Source organism: Triturus cristatus, chromosome 10, assembly GCF_964204655.1.
Source record: "Triturus cristatus chromosome 10, aTriCri1.1, whole genome shotgun sequence".
In the NCBI taxonomy this organism is placed as follows: domain Eukaryota; kingdom Metazoa; phylum Chordata; class Amphibia; order Caudata; family Salamandridae; genus Triturus; species Triturus cristatus.
This window is the reverse complement of record NC_140593.1, coordinates 87,163,389-87,189,051: the sequence shown is the minus strand read 5'-3', so window position 1 is coordinate 87,189,051 and position 25,663 is coordinate 87,163,389. Positions and strand designations below refer to the sequence as shown.

The 25,663-nt window shown below is 46.5% G+C and overlaps 1 protein-coding gene and 1 pseudogene across 1 annotated transcript; one reads left to right on the top strand and one right to left on the bottom strand.

The window, feature by feature from the left end:
* Positions 1-1,650: 1,650 nt before the first annotated feature.
* Positions 1,651-7,254, bottom strand: LOC146788885 (glutamine amidotransferase-like class 1 domain-containing protein 3, mitochondrial). Its single transcript, XM_085630476.1, has 4 exons — positions 6,897-7,254; positions 4,765-4,936; positions 3,793-3,994; positions 1,651-2,374 (listed from the first exon to the last, which is right to left on the bottom strand). Exons 1-4 carry the CDS (start codon positions 7,002-7,004, stop codon positions 2,182-2,184), a joined length of 675 nt encoding a protein of 224 aa, XP_085486602.1. The 5' UTR covers positions 7,005-7,254; the 3' UTR covers positions 1,651-2,181.
* Positions 7,255-22,991: 15,737 nt separating this feature from the next.
* On the top strand, positions 22,992-24,766 carry LOC146788884 (18S ribosomal RNA; annotated as a pseudogene).
* Positions 24,767-25,663: the final 897 nt, after the last annotated feature.

Sequence of the window (25,663 nt, the reverse complement as noted above, 5' to 3'; positions counted from 1 at the left end):
TGCCACAAAAGATGTTAACATGGATGATGGATTTATGTAGTCTTTTAGACAATCTAAAACTTGATTCATATTGGTTTTCATTATCTGGTGTAAGACGGTGTCTGGATTAATAGTAGACCCTTTCCGCATTAGCCCCTTGTTTTAGTGTGGATTATGGGTCATAATTTAGTTGTCCCTGAGGATTCACCAGTTTGAATCTCTAAACAAAGGGATAATGGATAGTGGTGACTAAAACAGACCTTAGGTATAGAAAAGTCACAGATTGGGTTTGAAATAATCAGAGAGGGCAATAAAATCAATTAGGGACCCTTGACCCCTGCCCACATATGAGACTAGTTCTGTGCCTTTCGGTTGAATAAGGTCAATTGTAAGAAAAAGGGAGAATTTTGAGAGTATTGTGTTAAAAATATTCCCGCAATGGTTATGGTAAAAGTGACAACCACCATCCCTGGCTCTGTTTATTAAACAACATACAGACTGCTGAGATAAGGGCTTACTTTACAGTTAAAATCACCCCCCCAAATAACAATAAAATCCGTGTTTATCTCCTGTATATGTCCACACAGTGTATTCTCTAATTCTTCTGCAATGGCGGTGTTCGTAGTATTGAAATTGTTGTGATAAAAATTAACAAGGATCAATGTCACAGTTTTTCTAAAAAGAATATTAATAATTTGGAAGTGTGCTGAATGAAGCTGGGTCTTTCCAACTTTGCCTGATAGTGTTGTCGCTACCAGAGTTAGTTGACCAATCTTTGAGTGACCGCCCAAAGCTACACTAGCTGGAGTATATATAGAAGCGTAGCCATTGATGGGAACAGGTTCTCTCGAGCAGGTTTCTTGTAAACGTACAATACTATAGTCTTTTATAAAATCAAGCCATTGGTCGGATTTCAGCTTATTAGACAGGCCAGCAACATTCTAGAAAAGGCTACCACTGGCTGCTGGGCTATTATTATTCCGAGACAGTTTCCTAAAACGTGAATGAATTGCTATCTAACAGGCTTTCTTGGAGTTCGTGGCCATATTGACTAGTGCCAGTGGTTGAGTCTGATCGCCCACTGTGATATTATTATGCGCGATCCAGGCTGTCTTTAGTGAGTCAAAGAGTAGGACTGCCTACACATGGGACAGCATGTTTTATAAGTGTCCATGGACAGAGGACACAAGTTACATAGAGGCTAGTGAGTAGTTTTATTGGTTGCGGTGGTAGAGAGGATACAGTACCTCAAAGTTGTTTTAATTATAACAAGCATTGGCCATGCCAGTAGGTTTGGCTCGCGAATGCAATGTCAAGTGTACCCTAATGACGACACTCCTCCCATCTGTGCTGCTGCTAGAGAAGAACACCATAAATTATCTAGTTATCTGAGACAGTTTTATAGCATTACAACTGTGTGTGCCCCTGAAAGTTGAAGCTCAGACAGCTATATAAATAAATCACAGCTGTGTGGAAGGCAAGTACTTTTTTGTGGAAGCACACAACTTCTGCCCATTCAAAACATGTACTCCTGGCTCCCAACATGTGGGCGGAGCCAAAGCCCCTCTCCTGGTGGCTCTCACATACTTGTCTGGCGGCAGCTGCGCTGCTAAACCAGACTGCGCTGCCAAGTCACACCACAATAACAAGATAGAAACACATGCTTATGAGTATAATTTAAATAAAGTAATTTTATTCAGTATAAAAATACATCAGTACGGGATTCAGCAGTGCCTTGGACTACACCCCTGGAATTAGTGCGCTATAGTAGTAGTGTGTACTGGGTGTGGCCCGAGAGGGAACTCTGTCCTCCATATTATGTGCTGTTGTGGAGGCGGCCCTGGTCTAAGTAGTGTATGTGGTGGTGTAAGGACCTCCCCGGTCTTCACAGTGGGTGTGGTGGTAGAGTGCACTCTGGCCTCCATATTGGACGTGGCCCTGAAATCCAAGTCTCTGTTTTAGTGTTTGACAGTTCACGATTCATTGGGACTTGAGAGACGCCATGTTGGGTGTGGTAGCAGAGCTGACGGGGTCCCGCTGTTAGTCTATTGGTTTGGTGGCAGATGAGACTTTCTCCTGCATTGAATTTGGGAGCAGAGGTAACTCTGGTTTCTGCGGAGGGTCTGGTGGTACCGCAGAGTTGAGGGGTCTCTCCATTGGATGTGGCCGAAGTACAAATGTTGCAAGTCATCCTCACGCTGCTCACGCGAGCTTCAGCACTTCCTTCACCATCGCACCAACGCCGTCGAAGACCTTATGGATGGGGGCCTTACACATGAAGGCGCTGGTCGTCACCAGCTTGTTCTTGGCGTCCACGTGCACCTCGTGCACGTCTTTGTTCACGTGCTTGCAGCCCATGCTCTCGATGCCTTGCGCGGTCTGGGCAAAGGGCCACCTGAGGATGAGAAGAGACGTCAGTCACTGAATACTGTCTAAAGTGGAGAGGAACAGGCTGTGCGGACAGAGCACTGATTACAATCGGAGCTTATGGTAGCAGTTAGGCACACCCAGAAATAAAGGTTACAACACAGGAGGAGGCGGGAAATGTGTCATGTCTGTGTCCTATGCAGGCAGGTACCAATGAGGCCGTATCATGGATGCGTGCGCGTGCAAAGGTCCCAGCTGTGTGTCTGGTATATGCGATTCCACCGTGTAAAGCGCATTCATTTAACTTCCAATTTTCCAGAATTACTGCATGAACTGCAGGCACCAGAGCCTTGAAACAGAGAGGCAGCCACTGCTTACTGTTTCCAAGCCGGGCTGGCTGCAGCTCGCGCACTAACTCGGAGAAACTCCGAGTAAATGTATGCGATATAGGGTGTGCAGGTGCAGAAAAGCAGAGGCTCAACTCTGCCCCGGGCCAGACATTAGGAGGCGGCTGGTCCTCACTGGAGGAAGCTGCCTGCACAACTGTGTGCACCAGGAGCAGTAACAAGCCCAACATCAGTGGCAGAACTATAATATGCAGATTATTCCCCATTTATCCAAAGTTATAATCAGGTGGAAAGCCCAGCCAGCAACGGGAAAAACTACATGTGTACGCCAGTTGCACCTGTTATCAATTCAAAGTGATGTGTTAGTATATAAAAGACGGGAGGGAAGGGTGGTTATATGACCATGTATTTTAAGAAATAACACCGTACATCATAAGGATATTGGAATTAGCTCTGTGACTTCATGAAGGAACTGGGTTCTCCCCATGGAATTCTTCTATGACTGCCAATAGCCATATAATGTATAGATTGCTGAATATAGGGCCTGTACAACATCCAACACGACGATGGCCATCAAATTCTATAAAATGACCCAGTCCGACCAATTTCAGGGTGAGTGAAATGTACAAGTTTCTGACTTACAGGCCCAAAAATAGTATTCTTGCCCCATTGTCTGGTTGTTTGATACAGTCACTAACATCAGCTAGACATGTGGACCACCCCAGACCCCTTGACCCCTGATCCATCACATGATTGACACTTTGGCCAACTTTCCGCCCCTCAACACCTCTTAATTGCCCCAGAGGGCCTTGAGATTAGTTAAAGGTTGTAACCTATAAAGAGGTTATTCTGGTGGTTAGAGCCCTGGTTACCTTCTTTCCTGCCACAGCCTTCGCGGGCCCTGACAAATTAGGCAGCCATGGCAGTGCCCGGGACACCAAAGGGCAAGCAAGGTATGGACTCTGCCACCCCTGGATACCCCTAATGGACACCCATGGGATGAGCTGGGAAGCACTGAGCCCTTGTCATGGACCTCCAGACTTCACTCTGGGACCCTCACACCCCCCGATGTCAGTCTAGGCTCATGACTATCACTCACTCGTCACACTCTGCGTCCTGGCCCACGGTGACCTCACAGCCGGGCAGGATCTTGGCTGCCAGCACCGGAGAGATGCAGCAGAGGCCGATGGGTTTCTTGGCCGCGTGGAAGGCCCTGATGGTGTCCTCCACCGCTTGGTTGACGGTGCAGTCCTTCCCGTTCACGGCCCAGGAGCACAGGTTCTTCGCCACCCCGAAGCCACCTGCAAACACAAGCCCTGTTAGAGTGATCTGAGGGTTGGGCAGATGGAGGGAGGAAACAGGAAGTACGTCAGCACTTATCAACATCAGAGAGTGAGAGCTCCAGGGTGAGTAGGAGACTGACTGTGAGATGAAAAGACCCTCAGTCCTCTGCATGGATCCCCCCTTGCAGAATCTAATTCAATCCTCATACGTTTGCATCACAGATGGCCTTCAAAAATGCTCCCACAATCAAAGGTGACCTTTCACCTGGGCTTTCACACAGACTGCTACAATCGCAGATGACACACACCAGACAGCTTCTCCACTGACCATTTGCCCTTCACTTTATGCATACATACCACCATTCCCTGGGAGCCCCCTCACCTATCAGGTTCAAGAGATCACTTTACACATACCACCATCTCCTGGGTACAGTCTCGCCTCTCAGGATGAAGGCATCACCTTACACATACTGCTATCTCCTGGGTAACCCCTCGCCTATCAGGATCAAGAGAGCACTTTACACATACCACCATCCCCTGGGAGCCCCCTCACCTATCAGGATCACAAGATCACTTTACACATACCAAACTTCCCTGGGACCCCCCACACCTATCAGGTTCAAGAGCTCACTTTACACATACCACCATTCCCCGGGTGACTCCTCACCTGGCAGATTCAAGAGATTACTTTACACATGCAACCATCCCCTGGGCGCCCCCATGCCTATCAGGATAAAGGCATCGCTTTACACATGCAAGATGCAACCATCCCCTGGGTGCTTCCTCACCTGGCACAATCAGTGCATCCAGATCGCTGACCCTCAGCAAGGAGAGGTCTTTGACGTTGCCCCTGGCGATGCGCCCACTCTCCACCAGCACGTTACGTTTCTCTGCCGTGGGCTGCCCTGTCACGTGGTCCACCACGTGCATCTGTTCAATGTTGGGGGCGTAGAGTCCTTCCTAAGGAACAGGGGTCACAGTGAAGCAGGAAGATTAGCAGCCATACACTCTTTTGTATATATGAATTAATTGCATGTATGTATGTATTTATATTTTCTATATCCATTACAAAGTGCTTTACACTGCATGTTTACAGATTTACACTGGCCCAGAAAAGGTGACAAGTGTATGCGTATGACATTTCGATAAATGCAAGACTCAGCAATGGCGCAGACGGCGCAGTGCTCAAAAGTAGAAGTGCACAACAGTGTACAATATGATACACATATACAGTCATCGACACCAACAGTGCATCAAGCCCAATATAGTTCTTGGTTATTCCATTAATTTTAGTAGGACAGCCCTTTGATACTGTGGACGTTTCGACCCGAACATTGAATCACCAGGGTCTTCTCCAGGACACGTACCATCTGTCACATAACCCTTTCATGTATTTAATTCTGATCAGTTCAGGGAGGCGGACCTGTGATTCTAGGTTGTGCGGCTCGTCCCACCTAGTGAATAATCACTAAATATCCTGATCTGACAGTAGCGTAGCAAGGCTGCCCTGGTACAAACAGGATAATGGCCCCAAGACTGATGATGGTGTAGGAAAATACAGCAATTAACAGGGTTCATTGGGACCCTCGGGGCCCTGCGCCCTGGTGCACTGCACCTGGTGCACCGGTAGTAGCTATGCCCCTGGATCTGAAACAAAATGGACGGATTCAGCGACAATCTCGCCGAGGGTACACCGTCATCCCTGGCGGACCTCAAGACGTTCGTCCTAACACATTAAGGGACCTGTTTTAAATGAGGCCTCGGGGAACCGGGGGTCAGTTTTTTTATTTCTGTAAATAGAGGCACATAAAAGGCTCAGGACAACAGCTTTACATCAGCCGCTACCCGCGGACGGGTTTCCGAGGAGTCGGAGAGCCGTGTCCTCGCGGGGTGAAGGGTATATTCCTGCAGAGATGGGAATAAACACGCTGTGCGTGTATGCGGCATGGCAGTGACCTCACCTCGACGGAGCCGTCTCTGTCCCTGGCAGCGACGGCACTCTCAAGTCTGTGATGTCAGTGCCACACACAGCAATGCCACAATATGTCGCCTGAGCATATCAGTTCCCAGCGCCAAGCCTTGGCGGTGACGTCACCGTCGCTGTTAGTGATGAAACACTTCTCGATGACTGTGTTACATCCCCTGACAGTGATGTTTGAGTCTCTGTCACCGATGCTACAATGTCGACCTTGCAGTGCCTGCCACTAATATCACGGCCCCTGGTATTTACTGATCTAATCCTCTGGAGTGACCTTGGAGAACTTGGCCATGACGTCACAGTCCGTTACAGGTCCATAACAGTATTAGGCGTGATGTCACTGGCTCTGGTACTCATACTAGTATCTGCGCGTAATGCGACGGTACCTGGTGCTGACATCCTAGTCCGAAGCGGTGATGGCACTCCTCCTGGAGGTGACGTCACAGTCTCACGCAATGACAACACAGTAGCCGGTTGTGATTGCAAAGCCCCGGGAAGCTGTCAGCATCCGTCGCAGTGACGTGAACGTGTCTGGCTTCCACATCACGGAGTCCAACAGCAGACTAAGAAACCCCATCAGTGATGTCACAGCTCGCGGAAGTGACGCACTATCCTATGGCACCCTGTAGTGATGTCAATGCCCAGACGGTTTTGTCTGCACTCTCGCAGTGACGTGCCAGTAACGCTCTGACACCACTAAGTCTTAGAGAACCATAGAGGACCCTCCAGCCCCGTGGCAGCCGGGCTCCGAGATGTTATAGCCGCGGCCGCAGTAAATATAAGTTATCCGATTTCATTTTTACAATGTCCCAGGGCAGGTGGAGGCAGTGGAAGAGCCAGGAAGGATGGACGGTAGATTTCAGCTGCCTCGGAGGACAAGCCCAGCGAGCGGTACAGAGCGCACACCCCCATATACATGTATGTCAAGAGTGCAGGCCTTACCTGAGCCCCGGCTCTGCTGAGATGGACCAGAACCGCCGAAGCCTCGTGGACTTCGCTGCCGTCGTACACGCCGCAGCCGGCCAGGATGACAGCCACCTTCTTCCCCATCGTGTGAAGCGAGCACTGAGACAGACGGACGCAGGGTCAGAGACAGCGAGGGCTCCGGAGGCGGCTGTGGTGAGGGGAGCTCAGACTCGTGTCTGCTGCAGGTGCCTCCGCGTCTCTTATAGTCACAGAGTCGGACAGACAGACGGACGCAGGGTCAGAGACAGCGAGGGCTCCGGAGGCAGGACAGGCTGTGGTGAGGGGAGCTCAGTCTCGTGTCTGCTGCAGGCGCCTCCGCGTCTCTTATAGGCACAGAAGTGATGGGGAGGGTGGAGGAGGAAGTGATGGGCGGCGCAGACTGGAGGTGCCCATAAACCGCTCCGCGTGTGCAATCAGCATGCACTTATGCCACCTGGGGATTCCCCTGCAGACGCCTCACCCAAACTGCTGAGTCACCCACGCTTTGCGGAAATGCAAGAAGCAGGTATCACTATCTGCCTGTAACAGGAGCAGGGGATGAAACACAGCAACAGACTCCCGCCTGCACACACAGCCCAGCCCAAGGAAGCCCCATGTGTGCACAACACACCCCCCTGCCCCCCGTGTCCAGCACCCTGTGTGCACACCCCTCCCTGTCCAAGGCAGACCCCTATCTGTACACCAACTGTCCTGTCCAAGGCAGCCCCCGGTGTGCAAAACCCTATCTGTCCAAGGCAACCTTGTGTGTGCACACCCCTCCCTGTCCAAGGCAGCCATCTGTGTGCATACACCTCCCTGCCCAAGGCAGTCCCATGTCTGTACACCAATCGTCCTGCCCAAGGCAGCCCACTGTGGGCACACCCGCCCTTTCCAGCCCCTTGTGTGCACACCCTTCTGTGTCCAAGGCAGACTCCTCACTGTACACCAACCAGCCTATCTAAGACAGCCCCCCCCTCGGGCTATCTGGGCGCACGTAATGCTTTCCAATGGGGCAACAAGGTGAGCGGGCTGCCCTGGAAGTCCCGATGAGGGCTTGTTTGCCTCTGAGATCCCAGCCAGGGCTCCAGGAGGTTGGACGTGTCCACCCCTTGGGTCCCCTCAGTCTTGCCGTGCGCACGGGTTACCAGAAAGGGGGGTATCCTTCCTCCGGAATACTAGGGACAGGGTATTCCTGAACCCCTCTCGGCCTAGCGGTCCTCAGCCGGCAGCTGGACGGGCCAGGACGCCCCCTCCAGCCCAGGGCTCTGTCCCCCAGCCCAATGTGTGGCGTGGTGCCCGGGACGGGGGCCCACATGCCTGGGGAGGCATCACCTGTGCGCGGGAGTCCCGACAGGGTCCAGGGGCCCCAGGTTCAGTCTCCTGGCCTGCCGCTCTGCCAGGGGTCCTAGACGGTGATCCACCGGGCCCGGGGAGCGTGGCCCCTACTTGGCTGGGTACAAAAGCTCTGAAAGGACTGGTTCCTGGAGGCCCGGGGAGGCCCCACCCAGCACCTCTGGGCACAGGAGCCCTGACAGGGTCCAGGGGCCCACCGGGCCCCGGGGAGGGCGCTTCCATCCTGTGCTCCGTCTCCTGGTCTGCCGCTCCGCCAGGGGCCAGGGACTGGGTTTCATAGAGCCCAGGGAGCCACCCCCTGCTTGGTTGGGTTTAAGAGCTCCGGCCGGGGCCCTGCGGACCCTGGTGAAGTAGGGTCCACAAAATGTAGAATTTAACTTATAGCTTTATTAGGAACATCCAAAACGTAAGGCAGGCAACTCCAACTGAATGGAACATCAGACAGAAAATAGAATACACAGCCATGAACCAATAGAAGCAAAGATACACAAGAATAAAGGGTAAAGGAATATATCTAACCAAGCTTGGTTGAGAAATAAAGAATTAAGAGAACTGAACACTCTGAGGAATGAAAGTGCTCATTACCACATACCTGTCTCCCTTTAAACAAAAAAAGAAATAAAAAAAACGGTTAATACATATCAAAATCATTGTACTTTGAAGGCAACATAATATTTCTCTGACTTCTCTCAATAGATTCAGGTAAAGTATCACAAAATGTTTCCTTGCTTGAAACATTTTTAATGTAAAGTGGACTGAGAGCGACCCCTCGTACAATAAAGGGAAAGGGGTACCAAATAACAAGTATCAACAAGGCAATCCCAATATTACCACTCAATGGTACAGTACTATTAAAATATCACACTAATATAACACAAGTTCCGGAAATATATCACATTTATTAAAAGGAGAATTTAACAATAAAAAATCCTAAATCCATCGATACAGTACATATTAAAAACAGTCAATTTATATCAACATTCATTTTATACATTTTTAAAATTACAAAACACAAACTGTTATGAGCCCGCATAACAGAAAAACAGACAGTAGACTTTGTCATCTAAAACACATCTTGAATGACCGTGATTTTACACCGTGATTTGGGATATATTTGAAACTGCTATCTCCAATCCTCTACGGCGGTCCCTTAGATTGTGTGTATCTTTGGCGTCGACGCGTTTCGATGGTTTGAACTTTATATGACCATCTTTATCAAGACAAATTTATAGGCTTAAGTTACTTCTGGCTTGATTTCGAACCTAGAAAGACATAAGTACTATTAGTAAAAATAAAAATAGAGGTCTGACTAGAGAGATAGCAATTCTTCTAACCTTGAGGGCCTCTTGGTTGGCAAGATCTTATACTTTACAATTACCCCTATGTTATCAAATCAATATGGGCAATCATATGTGCCCTCCGTTAGATCATAGTCGATAGTGCTTTCTATAACTTAAATATCTTCCTACTTCAATATGGGGTTTTTAGGGTAATTGATATGTTTAAGTATTGAAACTCCATCTTAAATCTATGGGCCACGTTCCTGCCCCCCGTACTCTATAATGCTTGCATTATCGTTTCCTCACCTTAGGAAATTCAGCCTACTGCTATGTATTCGCTTCCTGAAATGATTGTAGGCGGAAGGCTTACGTGCTGGTTTCCGTATTTTTACTTCAATTCCCCGAAGTACACAGACTTCAGTTGCTGTAGAGTAACATAACGATATCAGTTACTGTTAGGAAGACCTTAATTTGTTTAATCAGGCAGAACAGGATGCGCTTACCGGTATCTGTGGATGCGCTTGTATAGTATACCGCAGCGTATTTCTTAGTAGCGTGTTTCTTAGTAAAAAGTCGAATTGTTTTGTCAGAGACTGGGGTCCATCTGTCATACCCTTATAGCACGTCTCGTATTGGTTCCTAAAAAATACAAAGGAACCATGTCATACCGCGAGTCCCAACTCTTCTCGCTGGTAAATAAATGTACTGCGATTACTTCGAGACCGCGCTGCCTCACAGAATCTCCCTGGTACTAGAAAAGCCCGGTCTTACCTTACGGCTCTCAAATTATTCCGCCGGTATGGAGTCTTCTTGCTCCGTCTGTTCTCGGATAGTCTAACCTGTACGGCTATTTGTTAGGAAGGCTTGGCTCTAATGATTGGCTCAATGGGTCACGTGTCACCGCTTACGTGTGGGGTTTTTCCCGAAGTCCAATCGCATAGCTTCTATTAGGATTGAATCTCTACTCTAGATGATGCGTTTTTTTACTTTATTTTGTCAAATACTAACAATCGATCACAATTTCATACGAAGCGTTTGTTAACGTATGAAATAAAACTATTTGCACACGCCCAAGTATTTAGGCGAATTGAACGCTGTTATTTTTTAAAATACATTCCTCTTAAGGCTGCCTGGTTTTCATCTAGGTTTCAATCCTGTAGCGTTCCAACTTTATTGTTCCTAACTGTAACCTCTAAACAATAATTGGAATACCTAATACAGTGCAAATTGGAAAAACTAATTTGTGACCTCAATGCCATACATCATTGTACAACCTCCTCGGTGGCATATAATCTCAAAAACATAGTCAGATTGGCCAACATTGCGATACGCATATAGTATCCGAAATTATATCGGCTTAATATCCCAAAGCTAATACGCAAGATGTAAACATGCGGAACAAACTTTTAAAATTGCCCTCTATTGACCACAATGTTAAATACATCAATTGTATAGGAAAACAACCTTTAGCAACAATTTGTGAACTATCTATGAGCTTTAAACAGTCCTTCGAATACTTAATACAATTATAAAACATTTATGAAATGCTTCTTTTTCACATCAATACTGGAACATATAACATGACCTCCTTGATGGCATATAATCTAAAAAAACATCATCAAATTGACCGTCATTGTAATACACATATACCATCCAAAATTATATCGGCTTGACATCACAAAGCTTGTAAACATGATATAAACATACGGACAAAGCTTTTACAAATTGCCTTCCATTGGCCCCGCTGTTGAATACATCAATTTGTATAGGTAAACCCCACTTGGCAGAAAAATAGGTTACAACCTATTACAATCTTAGTATTTTTACAGGCAAAGGACTCCCCCGATTTTACACATTTCATCACAGTGTCTATGTGGAAATAATACTCATCCAATCTTCTTTCGTATTAAGTCCCTTATCTACTGTATTTAAATAACAGATGTGCCACTGCTCTCTCTTTTTCCTGGTGGTATTGGGGTCACCCCCCCTTCTGTTGATGAATATTTTCTCCAAAATGAACCATTGGAACTGATCGCACGTATGGTTCATTAGGTTAAAGTGTTCTGTCAGGGGAGCATTTACTTTTTTAGTTCGGATAGCGGATTTGTGCTCTAAGATCCGAATGCGTAGCTCCCTACTGGTTGGCTCAATGGGTCACGTGTCACCGCTTACGTGTGGGGTTTTTCCCGAAGTCCAATCGCATAGCTTCTATTAGGATTGAATCTCTACTCTAGATGATGCGTTTTTTTACTTTATTTTGTCAAATACTAACAATCGATCACAATTTCATACGAAGCGTTTGTTAACGTATGAAATAAAACTATTTGCACACGCCCAAGTATTTAGGCGAATTGAACGCTGTTATTTTTTAAAATACATTCCTCTTAAGGCTGCCTGGTTTTCATCTAGGTTTCAATCCTGTAGCGTTCCAACTTTATTGTTCCTAACTGTAACCTCTAAACAATAATTGGAATACCTAATACAGTGCAAATTGGAAAAACTAATTTGTGACCTCAATGCCATATATCATTGTACAACCTCCTCGGTGGCATATAATCTCAAAAACATAGTCAGATTGGCCAACATTGCGATACGCATATAGTATCTGAAATTATATCGGCTTAATATCCCAAAGCTAATACGCAAGATGTAAACATGCGGAACAAACTTTTAAAATTGCCCTCTATTTACCACAATGTTAAATACATCAATTGTATAGGAAAACAACCTTTAGCAACAATTTGTGAACTATCTATGAGCTTTAAACAGTCCTTCGAATACTTAATACAATTATAAAACATTTATGAAATGCTTCTTTTTCACATCAATACTGGAACATATAACATGACCTCCTTGATGGCATATAATCTAAAAAAACATCATCAAATTGACCGTCATTGTAATACACATATACCATCCAAAATTATATCGGCTTGACATCACAAAGCTTGTAAACATGATATAAACATACGGACAAAGCTTTTACAAATTGCCTTCCATTGGCCCCGCTGTTGAATACATCAATTTGTATAGGTAAACCCCACTTGGCAGAAAAATAGGTTACAACCTATTACAATCTTAGTATTTTTACAGGCAAAGGACTCCCCCGATTTTACACATTTCATCACAGTGTCTATGTGGAAATAATACTCATCCAATCTTCTTTCGTATTAAGTCCATGGGTCAGAGGTCATGTTAGAAAAGCCTCTGTTTGCGTTTCGACGCAACAAAACCATACGCAATGCCTTGGTTAGAACCTACGAAGGCATAAGAGAGACGCAGAATACACTCACAGGAGTAAAAGCTAAGGGTAATTACAGATGTGGAACTTGTTCCATTTGTCCCTTATGTCTGGAAGCTAAATATGTGACATACAATAATCAAAGAATCTGGGCTAAAGGCTTGAACAACTGCCGAAGTAAGAATGTGGTGTACTTGCTGATCTGCCCCTGCGGTCTTGGTTATGTAGGTGAAACCAGTAGGGAGCTACGCATTCGGATCTTAGAGCACAAATCCGCTATCCGAACTAAAAAAGTAAATGCTCCCCTGACAGAACACTTTAACCTAATGAACCATACGTGCGATCAGTTCCAATGGTTCATTTTGGAGAAAATATTCATCAACAGAAGGGGGGGTGACCCCAATACCACCAGGAAAAAGAGAGAGCAGTGGCACATCTGTTATTTAAATACAGTAGATAAGGGACTTAATACGAAAGAAGATTGGATGAGTATTATTTCCACATAGACACTGTGATGAAATGTGTAAAATCGGGGGAGTCCTTTGCCTGTAAAAATACTAAGATTGTAATAGGTTGTAACCTATTTTTCTGCCAAGTGGGGTTTACCTATACAAATTGATGTATTCAACAGCGGGGCCAATGGAAGGCAATTTGTAAAAGCTTTGTCCGTATGTTTATATCATGTTTACAAGCTTTGTGATGTCAAGCCGATATAATTTTGGATGGTATATGTGTATTACAATGACGGTCAATTTGATGATGTTTTTTTAGATTATATGCCATCAAGGAGGTCAGGTTATATGTTCCAGTATTGATGTGAAAAAGAAGCATTTCATAAATGTTTTATAATTGTATTAAGTATTCGAAGGACTGTTTAAAGCTCATAGATAGTTCACAAATTGTTGCTAAAGGTTGTTTTCCTATATAATTGATGTATTTAACATTGTGGTCAATAGAGGGCAATTTTAAAAGTTTGTTCCGCATGTTTACATCTTGCGTATTAGCTTTGGGATATTAAGCCGATATAATTTCGGATACTATATGCGTATCGCAATGTTGGCCAATCTGACTATGTTTTTGAGATTATATGCCACCGAGGAGGTTGTACAATGATGTATGGCATTGAGGTCACAAATTAGTTTTTCCAATTTGCACTGTATTAGGTATTCCAATTATTGTTTAGAGGTTACAGTTAGGAACAATAAAGTTGGAACGCTACAGGATTGAAACCTAGATGAAAACCAGGCAGCCTTAAGAGGAATGTATTTAAAAAAATAACAGCGTTCAATTCGCCTAAATACTTGGGCGTGTGCAAATAGTTTTATTTCATACGTTAACAAACGCTTCGTATGAAATTGTGATCGATTGTTAGTATTTGACAAAATAAAGTAAAAAAACGCATCATCTAGAGTAGAGATTCAATCCTAATAGAAGCTATGCGATTGGACTTCGGGAAAAACCCCACACGTAAGCGGTGACACGTGACCCATTGAGCCAATCATTAGAGCCAAGCCTTCCTAACAAATAGCCGTACAGGTTAGACTATCCGAGAACAGACGGAGCAAGAAGACTCCATACCGGCGGAATAATTTGAGAGCCGTAAGGTAAGACCGGGCTTTTCTAGTACCAGGGAGATTCTGTGAGGCAGCGCGGTCTCGAAGTAATCGCAGTACATTTATTTACCAGCGAGAAGAGTTGGGACTCGCGGTATGACATGGTTCCTTTGTATTTTTTAGGAACCAATACGAGACGTGCTATAAGGGTATGACAGATGGACTCCAGTCTCTGACAAAACAATTCGACTTTTTACTAAGAAACACGCTACTAAGAAATACGCTGCGGTATACTATACAAGCGCATCCACAGATACCGGTAAGCGCATCCTGTTCTGCCTGATTAAACAAATTAAGGTCTTCCTAACAGTAACTGATATCGTTATGTTACTCTACAGCAACTGAAGTCTGTGTACTTCGGGGAATTGAAGTAAAAATACGGAAACCAGCACGTAAGCCTTCCGCCTACAATCATTTCAGGAAGCGAATACATAGCAGTAGGCTGAATTTCCTAAGGTGAGGAAACGATAATGCAAGCATTATAGAGTACGGGGGGCAGGAACGTGGCCCATAGATTTAAGGTGGAGTTTCAATACTTAAACATATCAATTACCCTAAAAACCCCATATTGAAGTAGGAAGATATTTAAGTTATAGAAAGCACTATCGACTATGATCTAACGGAGGGCACATATGATTGCCCATATTGATTTGATAACATAGGGGTAATTGTAAAGTATAAGATCTTGCCAACCAAGAGGCCCTCAAGGTTAGAAGAATTGCTATCTCTCTAGTCAGACCTCTATTTTTATTTTTACTAATAGTACTTATGTCTTTCTAGGTTCGAAATCAAGCCAGAAGTAACTTAAGCCTATAAATTTGTCTTGATAAAGATGGTCATATAAAGTTCAAACCATCGAAACGCGTCGACGCCAAAGATACACACAATCTAAGGGACCGCCGTAGAGGATTGGAGATAGCAGTTTCAAATATATCCCAAATCACGGTGTAAAATCACGGTCATTCAAGATGTGTTTTAGATGACAAAGTCTACTGTCTGTTTTTCTGTTATGCGGGCTCATAACAGTTTGTGTTTTGTAATTTTAAAAATGTATAAAATGAATGTTGATATAAATTGACTGTTTTTAATATGTACTGTATCGATGGATTTAGGATTTTTTATTGTTAAATTCTCCTTTTAATAAATGGTATATATTTCCGGAACTTGTGTTATATTAGTGTGATATTTTAATAGTACTGTACCATTGAGTGGTAATATTGGGATTGCCTTGTTGATACTTGAAACATTTTTAAAACAGTATTCATTTCCAAAATCAGGAACATTAGTAACATTGTTTGGAGAAATCACAGGGAAGAAAATTCCGGCAGGAGAGCAAGTTTTAGCTAATCTGGACAATCTCCACCAAGGTCCATTGTCCAGTAAAGCTGACGTTTTTCCTAGTTTGACAACTCTTCTGACCTCAAAAAACTTTGAACAACCTTTATGTACATGAACAGGAAGTTTGATCTTAACAGCATCACCGATAGATAACTTATTATTAGTATCTACGAACTCTTGAAAACATTTTTAGATTCTTTGGATTCCACTTCATGTTTGACAACATCATACATATGTTCAAGATTATGAGTAGTGATTTTGGGAAATAACCACCCATGGGTAAGTTTTTGCCTAGGAGCCCTCCCTTTGAGCAACAAAAAAAGGAGAACATTTGGTGGTACAGTGAGGAGTACAGTGGTAAGACCACAACAAATCAGCAATATGTTGTTTCACATCAATTCTGGACTTGCGAGCCAACTGAACCCCTTCCACTGAATTTCTGTTAAACCTTTCCACCAAACCGATCGTGTTTTGTGAATAAAGTGCCGTGGTAAAGTGACGACTACCAACTTGTTTAAAAAAATCTTTCATAGTAAACAAGGTAAACTGGGAACCATTGTCAGTTACAATACCGTCAGGAAAACCTTCCTTCTTAAACACTTCTTGCAAAAACTCAATAACGGTGAAGGTATCAAGATGAAAAAACAATTTTAACTCATTCCATTTGGAAAAATTATCAATGAGAACTAAGATATAAATCTTCCCAGAATGAATATGGTCCTAACAAATCCATGGCCAACTTGGCCCAAGGTTTGTCTGGAAAGTTAGTTTGAATATGATGAACGTGTTGGGTCTTCAAAATCTTGTCAGATTTGATGCACAATAGACAATTTTCAACACATTTGACAATATCATTGTCCATATAAGGCTATCCCAAAAAATTCCTGACTTTTTTAATAATGCTGGATTGACCCAAATGACCTAGATGGGCAATGGAAATCAATTTGTTTCTGATACAAGAAGGTGGAACAAAACAACATCCTTTGATAATAAGATCAGTTTCGAAAAAGAAGTAATCTCTGACCTTCCAGAAAACCTGCAACTCTTTAGATAAATGTTTCTCTAAAGGCCAACCATCCAACATGTAACTTTTGAGGGAAACCAAAACATCATCTTGCGACATTGCTGCAAACCATTCTTCCTTAGAAATAACCTCACTCACCAAGAGTACAACATCATCAATGGAAGCAGCAACACATTCTTCAAGAGATGAACAATTTGGATCTGTAATAACATCCCCTGTCAAACGAGAAAAACAATCAGCCCAAACATTTTGTGACCCAGGAACGTAACTCACATTGAAATTGTACTCATAAAGTTTTGATAAAATTCTAACCAACCTAGAAGAAGCCTTTCCCATGCCATGTTTGAAGAGTAAGTAAATCAAAGGCTTATGATCAGTTTTGAGTTGAAAATGCTTCCCCCACAAATACATTTTAAAATGTTCAACAGATCATTTACACCCCAAAGATTCGCGTTCAATGGTGGAGTATCTCGATTCATCACTAAATAAAGGTCGAGATGCGAAAGAATTGGCGCATTCAACCCCATCTTTGATTTGACGAAACACTGCAGCAAGTCCAGTTGAACTGGCATCAACAGTGACCACATTGGTTGCCTCTTATGAAAAGGCAAACAGGGGTTTGGACTCAATGTTAGCCTTTTTTAAAGAACTGAACGCAGCAACATGAACTTCCAGCCACTCAAATTTGACACCTTTTTTTTAACAATAACCTTAAAGGTAAAACAATGTCAGCAAAATTTTGCACAAATCTTGCATAATACATAAACCTAAAAAGGATTTGAGTTGGTCTTTACATTTAGGAACTTGCATATCTCGGATAGATTTAAGCAAGTCTTCTTTTGGAGCAATACCAGTGCTGGAAATTGTGTGTCCTAAGAACTCTACTTCATTTGTGAAAAACTTTCACGTATCTAGACGCACAGTCATCCCTTTGTCCTCTAAAATGGTCAACACTCTACTCAGTAAAGAAGCATGCTGATCATTGATTTTGGAGAAAACGAGAATGTTGTCTTGGAACATGACAACCCCATCGATACTTCCAAAAAGACAGAACATAAATTTTTGAAATACCGAAGAGGCAGACAGTAATCCAAACGGCATCCTGACATATCTAAATGCTCCATCAGGTGTGATAAATGTGACTAAATGTCTTGACTGGGGAGATAATGTGACCTGAAGATAAGCTGATTTAAGGTCTGTGGTGGAAAAAACATTCACCCCGTCTAATCTGGATAACAAATCTTGAATTCTAGGCAAGGGATGACAATCAACGAGAATGTGTTTGTTAACAGACCTCAAATCGGAACTGAGACGAAGTTCCCTATTTTTGTTTAACTTAAACAATGAGAGAAACCCACTCTAATGAGTCCACCGGTTCGATCATTCCTTCAGCACACATGCTTTTGAGCATTTGAGATAACTCCACATGAACAGACAGAGGAACATGGCTCAATTTATGTTTCTCGGGAACACCATTTCTTTAAAGTTGAATGTGGTATGAAAAACCTTTAACCTGACCTAGTTTCTTACGAAACAGATTTTTATGTTTATCTAGGATACACTCTAATCTGTTATCTTTTTCAATGAAACTTTGGACAAATTCAGGATCCTCAGCGAAACAAACTTGTACTTTAGAATTAGGGCAAAGAGTAATGTTGAACTTTTCTTGATGTCTCCAACCTAAGACTTGGAAACTATCAATAGCAACATATACTTTCCAAAAATAACTTTATGTCTGAATTTAATCTCAGGCACGAAATAAGCGCTTATGGCGATTTCTTTTCCACCAAACCCATAAACTTTAATATCAGAGGGTTCCAAAACTTTGTCATGCAAATTTTCCTTGAAAAATAAATCAGAAATGATGGTGTGTGGAGAACCAGAGTCTGCCATGACTTGTAATGTTCTACCATCGATAGTAACTTCACACATAGGTGGAACATATAGCTCTCCATCAACACCACTCAAGGAAACACCAAAAAGCAAATGACATTCTTTAGATTGATTCAAGGGAGATGTTGCCACATTCAATTTAGAAGTGGTTGCACCCGAATCAGAAGATAGACCATATTCTGTAACTTCAGCATGTTCAATTGAAACTACATCTTGAGAACTAATCATGCAAACATCCCTCTTTTCAGTGGAAATTGGACAAACTCTAATGCACAACATAACATCTTGCACGCACTGTTCTTCATTGTCATTTTCTTGGTTCATAGAAACTCCTTTACTTTTGCTTAAGCACACATTACCGAAATGACCCATTTCCCATATGAATAACATTCCCTATTTTTGGCTGGACAATACTTGTATTGAGCTGAATAAGTTTTAGACCCACAACGATTGCACACTACTTTGGGTATAGAATTATTGTAAGAAGTGATGGGTTTAGAGAATCTTGTTTTAGGAAAACCAACTTTGCTAGTATCTTTGACAGATAATGCTGCTACTCCCACAACAGTGGTGTCTACATTAATCGTTTAAAAAAAACGAATAGAATGTTCTAAACTCTTAGCAATGTCAATAGTCTCTTGAAGTGAAGGGTTGCGTTGATGAAGGAGCTGTTCTTGTATTTTCCTGTTGGAACAATGAATAATCAGTTGATCTCTGATATAGGTATCAACCTCAACACCAAACACACAGTCAGCAGCTAGAATTCTTAACAAAGAAACATATGCAGCAACAGATTCATCAATCAACTGGTGACAGGTGTAGAAATGAAATCTTTCTAAAACTATGTGTAGCTCTTCCTTAAATCTTTTCTTTATTCTAGCAAGAGCTGCTGAAAAACAATCATAGTCACCAGCATCCACTCCATGTGGAGGTGCTGCAGCAGGTAAGTGTTCAAAAATATCCTTTGCATTGTTACCCATAAGATTTAGAAGTAAAGCTGTTTTCCTTTGTGGAGGAAAAATTGCACCATTGATGGCCAATAAGTAGTTGTTAAAATGACAAAGCCACTTGTCCCACTTCATGCTGCGTTGGATGGGACCTTTTAAAAATGCCGGTGGTGGATAACCACAATTGGTACTTGTCATGGTAATAAATGCAAGCACAAAAGTGAAAAGAAAAAAGAAAAAAAGGAAATAATAATAATAATCCAACCTGTAAATTATTACTCCGTGAGACACAGGAAATTAGCCAAGCTTAGAAGAAAAGCCTCTCACAGAAACACTTAAAGTAAGAGACTGGCTATGAATCTTCTCGATTTGTTTTCATGCACAGACAGCGTAAAACACAAAGCGTGCCGTTTCTATGACGACGGTCGGAAGAATGAGCGTGTATCCAGGAAATGCTAATGCGTCAACAAGAAGACTTCCGTATCTAGGAGACACCATGCTGTGACGAAAGAACACAGTCGTGAATGGCACACTCGCACGTAAACACGTGGCTTGCCGTAAGTAGGCAACACTCGGTCTCGTGAACTCAGTCTCGAAGGCAATGGCATGAGTGCAACGGCGGGGTGCCCAAATATTGGAAAAGCGAAGAACAGCCCTACTTCAACACCAGCAATCAACAGGGTGAAAGCGGCAGCTCGAGGAGTAGAGTCTCGTTGAAGGAAATCCAGACAAATTTAAGAAGTGCAGAAAATCCAAATCCAAATACACAAACTGTTGCTCCAGCGATGTGGAAAAAGGTGGATGCTCCTGCCAGGCAAGGACTTCACCACTCGTCGCCAGAATGAAGTAGGGTTCGCAAAATGTAAAATTTAGCTTAGAGCTTTATTAGGAGCATCCACAACGTAAGCCAGGCAACTCCAACTGAATGGAACATCATACAGAGGGGCATACTATCAAGAACGGCGTTAAAATTATCGCCGCTTTAGCGGAAGGAAACTGACGCTAAAGTGGCGATAATGAGCTTGATAATATGCCCGTGTGAATTCCAATAGAAGCCCATGTTCTGGTGTGAACATGGGCTTCTATTGAAATTCTCAAGGGCATATTATCAAGCCCATTATCGCCGCTTTAGCGGCGATAATTTTAACGCCGTTCTTGATAATATGCCCAAAAGAATAGAATACACAGCTATGAACCAAAAGAAGCAAAGATACACAAGAATAAGGGGTAAAGGAATATGGCTAACCAAGCTTGGTTAAGAAATAAAGAATTAAGAGAACTGAACATTCTGAGGAATGAAAGTGCTCATTACCACACCTGGGGAGGGTTGCCTCTCCACTCCGGGCTCCGACCTTGGGCCTGCCGCATGGCAGGGCACCCCGGAAAGGGTCCTGCGGGCCTGGGGAGGCCCCATCCTGTGCCTTTGGGCATGCGAGCCCTAATGGGATCCAGGGGCCCGCCTGGTCCCGGGGAAGGCGCACCTGCCCGGGGCTCAGTCTCCCGGTCTGCCGCTCCACCAGGGTCCCGGGACAGGTTTGCATAGTGCCTGGGGAGCCTCCCATTGCTTGGCTGAGTTCAGGAGCTCCAGCGGGGGCCTCTGAAGGCTCTGGGGAGGGTGGCCTCCCCACCCCGGGCACTGTCCTTGGGCCTGCAGCATGGCAGGGTGCCCGGGATGGGGTCCCGGGGAGGCTTACCCTGCACCTCTGGGCCTGGGTGCCCAGGATGGGGTCCCACGGGCCTGGGGTGGCTTCCCCTGTGCCTCTGGGACCAAGAGCCCGGCTGGGTCCAAGGGCCCCGCCGGGTCCATGGGCCCCACCGGGCCCAGGGTCGGGTGCTCCAGCCCTGGGCCCCGTCCCCTAGCCTGCCCCTCTGCCAAAGGCCCGAGACGGGGTTGCATCGTGCCCGGGACCCTCCCCCTGTTTGGCTGGGTTCAGTAGCTCTAGCCAGGATCTCTGAGGGTCCTGAGGAGGGCAGCCTCCCCACCCCAGGCTCCATCCTCAGGCCTGCCATGTGGCAGGGTGCCTAGGACGGGGTCCTGTGGGTCAAGGGAGGCTTCCCCTGCACCTCTGAGTCCGGGAGCCCCGATGGGGTCGAGTGACCCCACCAGGCCCCAGGTTGGGTGCTCCTTCCCTGGTCCCATCCTCTGGCCTGCCACTCCAACAAGGGCCCGGGACGCGGTTCCCTGAAAACCTCCCATGCTTTGGCTGCTTGTCAAGGGGTTCGTGGGCCCCGGGTCAGACTGCCCGTCAGCTACCTCTTGCAGCCCCATGGCTGAGGCCCAGCTAGGGTCCCGGGCTTCCAGCCCCCCATGCACCGGCACCCGCTCGCCCTTTCGTTAGGGCACAGTGCGACTAGATGACCCCCCTTCAAGCCCATCCATCTGGTTGTGCCTTTCCCCTCTGCCATCTGGTCACACCTATCGCCTTGGCCATCTGCTCGCATGCAATGCTTTCCAATGGGGCAACCAGATGGCCAGGCTTCCCTGGAAGTCTCGATGAGGGCCCGTTTGCCTACCTGATCCCAGCGAGAGCTCCAGGAGGTCACGCACATTTGTGCCTTGGGTCCCCTCCGTCACCTGGTGTGCACGGATTACAAGGGGGGTATTTTTCCACTAGATTACTAGGGAGAGGGTCAGCCAAAACTCCATGAAGTCCGGCGATTCCGAGACAGGGGAAGTCAGGACACGGGCCGTCTGCTGGGGCCCCCAGGGGCCCTGTTGTATGCCTGCCTCCCAACCCTTCCCGATGGGCCTTTCATCCGAGCCTGCTCGCCCCGGGAACAGGCAGGGATGTGAAGCTGGCATTCCCCACACAGTGCGGCCTGCTGGGGGAGGCCCCGGCCAGTGCCGCGCACTCCGATCGATTGGTCATGCTTGGTCTGTTTAGGGATGGACTGCTTGGCCAGCCTCAGCTGTTGTTTCAAGGAAAGAGCTTCCACCCCGCATGGACCGTCCGGCTCGAGGGACCTGGTGCTTGTCGGAGGCCCTCCCCCAAACCCAGCAGAGCAAAGCTTGTGACCCTTAGTGGTCCGACCCAAATGGAAGGGGTCGGGTTGCGTATGTCCTGGATGCTGCTGCCTGGCAGGTATATTACCCCTTGCGCGCCACGCTGTCTCTCTGCCCAGCGCATTTCCGCAGCAGCTGTGTTCTGCGGACTCCGCCACCGCCTGGTGCCGGCACCCCTGCGTCTCACTCAGGCTGCGTTTCGGCCCGCCTCTCCCTTCCAGGAAGATGGCTGGGCCCACCGGTGCCCGTGTGTCCACACCTGCCCACCCTCTCTCAGCGAGCGCTCCCGCACAGGCAGGTGGGCTCTCTCCCCAGCAGGCTCCCAAGAGGGGATGTGCGAAGGTGTCAGTCGCATGACGGTGCACACGGCTCCCGAACCCACCTCATCAGCAGGTGCGGTACCTGGGTGATCCTGCCAGTAGCATATGCTTGTCTCAAAGATTAAGCCATGCACATATAAGTACAGTGAAACTACGAATGGCTCATTAAATCAGTTCTGGTTCCTTTGATCGCTCCATCTGTTACTTGGATAACTGTGGTAAGTAATTCTAGAGCTAATACATGGCGACGAGCGCTGACCTCCCGTGAAGCGTGATTTATGAGACCATGACCAATCCGTGCTTTGGTGACTCTAGATAACCTCGAGCCGATCGCACGTCCCCGTGATGGCAACTATACATTCGGATGTCTGCCCTTTCGATTATACTTTCTGTGCCTACCATGGTGACCACAGGTAATGAGGAATCAGGGTCCGATTCCAGAGAGGGAGCCTGAGAAATGGCTACCACATCCAAGGAAGGCAGCAGGCGCGCAAATTACCCACTCCCAACTCGGGGAGGTAGTGACGAAAAATAACAATACAGGACTCTTTCGAGGCCCTGTAATGGGAATGAGTACACTTTAAATCCTTTAACGAGGATCCATTGGAGGGCAAGTCTGGTGCCAGCAGCTGCGGTAATTCCAGCTCCAATAGCGTATATTAAAGTTGCTGCAGTTAAGAAGCCCGTAGTTGGATCTTTGGATCGAGTTGGCGGTCCTCCTCATGGCGAGCTACCGCCTGCCCCAGCGCCTTTCTCTCGGCACTGCCTTGATGCTATTGAATGAGTGTCCCAGAGGTCTGAAGCGTTTCCTTTGAAAAAATTAGAGTGTTCAAAGCAGGCCGGTTGCCTGAATACTTCAGCTAGGAATAATGGAATTGGACTCCGGTTCTATTTTGTTGGTTTTCGGAACTGGGGCCATGATTAAGAGGGACAGCCCGTGGCATTTGTATTGTGCCGCTAGAGGTGAAATTCTTGGACCGGAACAAGACGAACCAAAGAGAAAGCATTTGTCAAGAATGTTTTCATCAATCAAGAAGGAAAGTCGGAGGTTCGAAGACGATCAGATACCGTCGTAGTTCCGACCATAAACCATGCCAACTAGCAATCCGGTTGCGTTGTTCTCATGACCCGCCGAGCAGCTTCTGGGAAACCAAAGTCTTTGGGTTCCGGGAGGAGTATGGTTGCAAAGCTGGAACATAAAGGAATTGATGGAAGGGCACCACCAGGAGTGGAGCCTGCGGCTTAATTTGACTCAACAAGGGAAACCTCACCCGGCGCAGACACGGAAAAGATTGATAGCTCTTTCTCGATTCTGTGGGTGGTGGTGCATGGCCGTTCTTAGTTGATGGAGCAATTTGTCTAGTTAATTCTGATAGCGAATGAGACCCTTCCATGCTAACTAGTTACGTGACCCCCTGCGGTCGGCATCCAACTTCTTAGAAGGACAAGGGGTGTTCAGCCACACAAGTTCGATCAATGACAGGTCTGTGATGCCCTTAGATGTTCGGGGATGCATGCGCGCTACACCAAACGGATCAGCGTGTGCCTACCCTTCGCCAACAGGTGCGGGTAACCCGCTGAACCCTGTTCGTGTTAGGGATTGGGGATTGCAGTTATTTCCCATGAACGAGGAATTCCCAGTAAGTGCAGGTCATAAGGTCGCGTTGATGAAGTCCCTGCCCTTTGTACACAACGCCCGTCGCTATTGCTGATTGGATGGTTTAGTGAGGTCCTCGGATCGGCCCCGCCGGAGTCGGCAACGGCCCTGGCAGAGCACCAAGAAGATGACCAAACTTGACTAGAGGAAGTAACAGTCATAACAAGGTTTTAGGTGAACCTGCAGAAGGATTATTAATGGCAGAGCAGCCCGAGCAACGGATGGTGCCAGCTCGAAACCTTCGGCCGCCTCCTGCGAGCACACCCTAGGCACAGGGCCCGGCCCTGCCCTCGCACGACCCGGCCGGCAGAGCGGTCCGTGGCCACATTGGGTGCTTGGGTAAGGACTGCGCCTTGGCGGGTCTTCCTCCGCTGGGGGAGGACCCGACCGCCTGAGGGACAGGGGACGGGGATGGTGCTCGGCCCCTGTCCCTCTCTCTGGGAGGGGCACAGCAGTGAGCCCTCCCGAGACAGAACCCATGTTCACTCTGCACGACCCCCGCGGTGGGAGGGAAACTAAATGGCAGTGCCTCCCCGGGCTGGGACCACCCCTCCCTGAAAAGCCATGCCTCCCCTGGCCCTCCCAAAGCCGAGTCTTGGCCCAACGGGGCTTCGGGCGACATCTGAGCAGCCCGTCTTGCACAGCAGGGCGTCCTGGAAGAGAAGGAGCCAAGGGCCTGCTCAGGGACCCCCGGCTGCTCTCGGTGGGAGGCGTGCAGGACGGGGAGCTGCCTGGCACCTCTGACCCAGGCAAGGGTGGGGTGGGCTCAGGGCCGCCCGGAGACAGATGGCTGACATGCAGGTGGGGTGACCCTCCCTGATTGCCAGGTACCCAGTTTGACCCGGTCTCGTGCTGCCGGGCCGAGGGGTTTGAATACTCGCAGGGTGACTCCTGGTTACCTTGGGAGGGACCAGCGGCAGTGGGGCTGCTGCCTGCTCCCATCTTTCCGGTAGCCCCCCTTGCCCGTGGGTGGGCAGGGGGGAAATCCCAGGCCCAGGGCCTGGTAACACTTTTTTTCTCACAACGGTGCAGTCTGACTTCCAGAGGGGAAGCCTTGAACAGGGCGCCCAAGCCGTCTCGCCGCATGGGCGGTG

Bases quoted from the DNA above. Each gene is read 5' to 3' on its own strand.
- LOC146788885 (XM_085630476.1), bottom strand. From the start codon at position 7,004: ATGGGGAAGAAGGTGGCTGTCATCCTGGCCGGCTGCGGCGTGTACGAC. The intron at 4,937-6,896 runs GTAAGGCCTGCA...CCTGTTCCTTAG, and splicing joins TCAGCAGAGCCGGGGCTCAG to GAAGGACTCTACGCCCCCAA. The intron at 2,375-3,792 runs GTGAGTGATAGT...TCTCATCCTCAG, and splicing joins CAGGACGCAGAGTGTGACGA to GTGGCCCTTTGCCCAGACCG.